The sequence below is a fragment of the Mesitornis unicolor genome, unplaced genomic scaffold, assembly GCF_000695765.1.
Source record: "Mesitornis unicolor isolate BGI_N332 unplaced genomic scaffold, ASM69576v1 scaffold26931, whole genome shotgun sequence".
In the NCBI taxonomy this organism is placed as follows: domain Eukaryota; kingdom Metazoa; phylum Chordata; class Aves; order Mesitornithiformes; family Mesitornithidae; genus Mesitornis; species Mesitornis unicolor.
Window position 1 is genome coordinate 92966 of NW_010163566.1, and position 4975 is coordinate 97940.

Sequence of the window (4975 nt, forward strand, 5' to 3'; positions counted from 1 at the left end):
CTGCTTCTGCTCCAAATGAAGTTAATAGGAAAACACCAACTGACTTTATTAGGAGTTAGGTCAGGTCCCAGATCTGCAGCTTTTGAAATTTCATAGTTGAAAATGTTCTGGCTAATCTTCAGAACCGACTACTTCTACAACTATAACACTATTTACAACTTTATTTATATGTATTTCTTTATTACAATATGTAATATCAATGTTCCTTGTAAAGGTTACTATTTATAGAAATTAGACTGAAGTTATTGCCAATCAACCTTTTAATAAACTTAAGTGGGATAACTTTCAGAATTTTTCTCAACATACGATTCGGTTTTTATTCACTCTTCCTATCTTTGACAATTGCTTAACTACCTTAATTTCAAAGCCTTTTTCAGTGTAATAAAAAAGTCCTTTTGGTAGAAGTTTATTGGTCCCATTTCAAATTACTTTCTGAAACATTCTTGTACTGATGGGGACTCATTATTTTTGCAGTTTTTCTGTTTCAACACAGTATATAAAGCCATGCCTCTCAACCAAACAACCTCAGTATAGAAGTGTAAGTGAGGTCAAACAGATCGCTCACTAAATCTTTGACCAAGTTGTCTGATCACATACAGACACAACTCTCTGAATTGTTGCATATGTTGTATAATGTTATCATACAAATTTAAGCATTTCCATTATTGACTGCTGCTTGTGTATGTATATATTAACTTGCTGGTCATAAAACTACAACAAAGGACAAAATATACCAATACTGAATTAAGACCTCTAGTCTTCTCTCTCCAGAAATTAAGAAAAATCTGTGTTCTTTATGATTGACCAACTCATGATGTTGTGCTTTGAATACACACGTTTTCCAAAATTAAACTGCGAAGTTAATGTCAAATACTGTGTTGTAACTTTAAATATAACTGACACAGTAGAACAGATAGATGGGTAATTATGATAAACTACACAATAGTGCTACTGTAGATAATATCATTTATCAATCCTGTGGTCCCCATCATTCATGCATTTACAGTTTGGGAATACAGTGACTGCAAAGGATAATAATTCATAATGGCTACATTCTCAGTACTTCATGCTAGCTCACTAGACAAAATAAAAAAGGTTAATTGTATAACTGGAAAAATGTAAAATTTTATTCCAAGAAAATTAACAAGCTACACAGGTAAATTTTGGCAAATGCAACTTTATATTGAAATCCACACATCTGTATCTTAAAGAAGGAAAGACTCACAGACTCTAATGTATTTCTAAAATACTAAGAAATCATATTATATGCTTTCACAAGTTAAAACTTAAATAATTTAAAACAACCAATACACCAAAATGTGCAGAAAATATAAACAAGACTGTGCCTTCAGTAGAATAAATGCTTCACAAATTGTGCAAGATATCATACTAAGGCTGCGGTCTCCCCATGACAGCTGTCTTAAAATATAAACATACATCAACTGCCTGTGTTTCTCAGAACAAACTAGAAAGGGCGGCACACCTAGAAAAAAATTATATCATCCCAGTGATGTGCATACTGATTTTGGGAACCACTGGAGTAAAAAGGAAAAAAGAGAACTAAGTGATCTTTCATGCACTCCCAAATGACTGACCAGAGTTATTGATTCAATTTTCCTTGCTTGTTTGCTTCAATGCTAAACAAAATGGAAGATACTAGATAACCCTTTTAAGGCAACATGTGTTTATTCCGTATAATTATAACTGTTCAATTATGACTGGATATTATTATTAACGTTGCCTAACAGACTGATATCTAGCTTTTTAAAAAATATAAATAAGAGTCTATTAAACTTTATATCAAATCAGCAAAAACCACAGAATACAGTTAAATGTTAGTAATTTCACTGTTAAGGAAAATGGTATATTTGGAAAAAAAAAAAGAAAAAGAAAAAAAAAGTAAAGTCTAAATCTGAACAAAAATACTGCTTTGGAATGCTCCCCAAAACTTACTCACAAGGCAAACAGATTTGTAAGTGTGATAATCCAATAATGCATGGCACATCTTTAATCAGTTACAGTACTTGAGTCCCCAGTTTTCAGTCTTTGCAAAACAATAATTGTATGAAATGTTTTAAAGGTCTTCAGATGTCTAAAATTAGTTTTATCAACACATTAACCTCATATCAACTTAATTTATTAAGATGTCCAATGCTAATCTTTTTGATGGTCTTATTTTATGTAGTGATATACACAGCATTTAGCACTGATACTTAGCACCTGCTACTTTCATATTCTAGATTTCAACCACATAAAGGAATTCAGGGCAGTAGTTCAGTCCTTTGTTCTTAATTACAAACCTTCAGCAGTGGTCAGATTTAGGTTTAAAATAGGATTAGAGGTGAGCTATTGCAAAGATTGCAGAATGTTGCCCAAATCCTTACAACTGCTGACATCCCATTCTTGATTTTCTCCTCAAGACATGGCTACAGGCCACAATTGCTTAGCAGAGAATGGTAGTGTTTCACAAGGCTAAAGATTTACAGATGCTCCCTCATATAACACAGTAAGGTTCCCTTGGTAACCTGGATTTTCTGCAGTAAAGAAGGGTTGTGCTGAAACAGCGCCTCAGCTCCCTGTTGGAGAAAATGCAGACAAAAGGATTGATTCCAGCTTGGGCAAAACTCATCCAGACAGCAGCCGTTAGAAATCCCCCTGGTACTACAGGCCCTCTTGCGAAAACCCTCCAGTAACAGGCTACCAAATAGGGACCCCACAAGGTCAGGAAGAGGAATGTCATGATGTAGAACATTCTGCTGATTCTCTTCTCCATTTTGAACTCATCTAAAACCAGTAGCCTTCTCCTGCCTGTGGTGTTCGCATTTTGCCTGATTCCCAACAAGGTTGGAGGTGTCGGACCCCTTCCAAATCCAGCCAGCCAATTAGCAGCTGCTTGACCACTCGCTCCAGGACCGTGAAAAGTCCAGTTCTGGCTCACCGCTGCAACAAACTGGACTGGCTTCATTTTCCTGCGGTCGTGAACAAAAAATATCAGCTTGAGGTAGACAAGCTGTGTGGCTAGGAGGATAAGGGCAAGAAGAAGCATAAATCCCAAGGAATCATTAGCCCTGAAGGAACGATGCTGGAAAGTGCATTGGTCTTCCTCCCTAATGAACGAGTAGGTGCCCACATCTAAAACTGGGGGGAAAGCCATGGCTACAGAGAGGGTCCACACCATACAGATAACAGCCAAACAAGTCCAGAAGGTCAGTCTTTTCGTATAAAAACGGTGGTGGGCAATAGCTAAGTATCTGGTGACGCTTATGCAGAATAACATGAAAGCAGTGTGAAAGCAGGACAAAACCCCCAAAAAGGCAATCACTTTGCAAGTAAGAGTCCCATACGTCCACGTAGAGCCATTTTTTACAGAGGTGAAAACAAATGGGAAACAAATTGCAGATCTGAGGATATCTGAGCAGCAAAGATCCAACAGGAAGTAGTAAGGAGCTCTATGCAAGGTCTTATCTTTGACTAGCAAAATGGAGATCAGAAGGTTACCCACCACACTGACTCCTATTATGAAACCCAGTGAAGTCAGTTTCAGAAAAGCTGTTAAAGGAGAGAGATTTTGTAAAATGTTGTCAGCTGCATGGCTGTAGTTCGCCATAGATGGATGGATGATATGTATATTGCCTCAGTCAAGTCTCATGATCTATATATAAGAACAAGGAAAAAATAGATCCATACATCTTACTGAAAATGTAATCCACAAACAGAACTGATCTTGTGTCTAGTCATACAGTACATCCTCTTCTTTCTGATTTGTCATGCCATCAAAATATCTGAAAAAAAATCGAGCTATCAGTTCTTAAGTTAACAAGAAATGATGTCAGAAAGTGCTAACAAAGATGTTAATTTATGGAGAACCAAATGAAGTTGTAAATTTGAGTACTATTGTTTGTTTTTAAAAATCATGAGGCTTTTTTTTCATACTTACTCTTTAGCATGATTGAGTATGGGCATTTCACAGATTTGGCTGTTACAGTTTCAGAACTGACCGGTGCCCCTTCTATCTGGTAGCATATATAATTTTACAGCTAAAGCCTCAGAGATTTTATGAATCAAAAGATTCCCAGTTTGCCAGCCCAGGAGTTAATCACTGACATATTTGAAAAAAATCCCCAAAGACTGCTGATATTTTAACATTACCTATATTTATTTTATGGCTACAGTATTTGTCAATGTTTTAGAGGCAGCTGCTGTGCTGATACGGATCACACCCAAAGAAACCCTGCAGAATTTATGTTTTTTAACCCAAGTCACCAAAGCACATTAATCTCACTGTGTTAGTTCATGCACATTTTAAGAGAAACAGTATTCATTATCCCCCTCCCTTCCTCTTATAAACCATAATTTCATCATTTAGGCTTTCAAATAAACAGGTATGCCAGGCAGTCGACAGCACTATGCTTTAGGGTCTCCCCCCCCTCTGGCTTTAATGCAAATCTTTAAAGCCTCAACATAATTCATAATAAGCAGCGGTCAGTGTAAATACTGAACAAAAATAGGCAACACATCCAAGATATAATGCCCATCCTTTCGGGAGGGCTAGTTTTGGATATGCTTAATAAACATATAATAAATTGATTTTTTATTTTTTTTTGCTAAGTAGGGTTCCGTGATCCCCACTATTCCTCCCGGTGAATCGAACCGGAACGCATTTCATGCAAACAAAAAATTAAAGTAAATTAAAGAACTGTCTGCTGCTGCTGGGTTTTTTTTTTGTTTTGGTTTTTTTTTTAATCCCCCTCCAGAGCCAGGGACAGGAGCCACAGCAGGCACGATCAGGCTCCTTCGTTATTCACACGAAGTGTTTCCTATGCCACCTCGGGTGTACAAAGGATATTCCCACTGAATCCCAGCAAAATCCTTCCATTCTTACCGTCCACAAAAGAGCCTGATTGCTGCTGTGTAAACAGAGGCTGATCAGATCATGGCATCGTTTTAAAACCATGAAATCAGGCTCCCCCTCCCC

General features: G+C 37.0%; 1 protein-coding gene across 1 annotated transcript; it reads right to left on the bottom strand.

Moving 5' to 3' along the window:
- Positions 1-1107: 1107 nt before the first annotated feature.
- GPR85 (G protein-coupled receptor 85) lies at positions 1108-4959 on the bottom strand. Its single transcript, XM_010194015.1, has 2 exons — positions 4883-4959; positions 1108-3782 (listed from the first exon to the last, which is right to left on the bottom strand). The coding sequence occupies exon 2, from the start codon at positions 3605-3607 to the stop codon at positions 2495-2497; it is 1113 nt and encodes a 370-aa protein (XP_010192317.1). The 5' UTR covers positions 3608-3782; positions 4883-4959; the 3' UTR covers positions 1108-2494.
- Between the last annotated feature and the right edge of the window lie 16 nt (positions 4960-4975).

Excerpts from the sequence above, each read along its gene's own strand:
- GPR85 (XM_010194015.1), bottom strand. The coding sequence starts at position 3,607 with ATGGCGAACTACAGCCATGCAGCTGACAACATTTTACAAAATCTCTCT.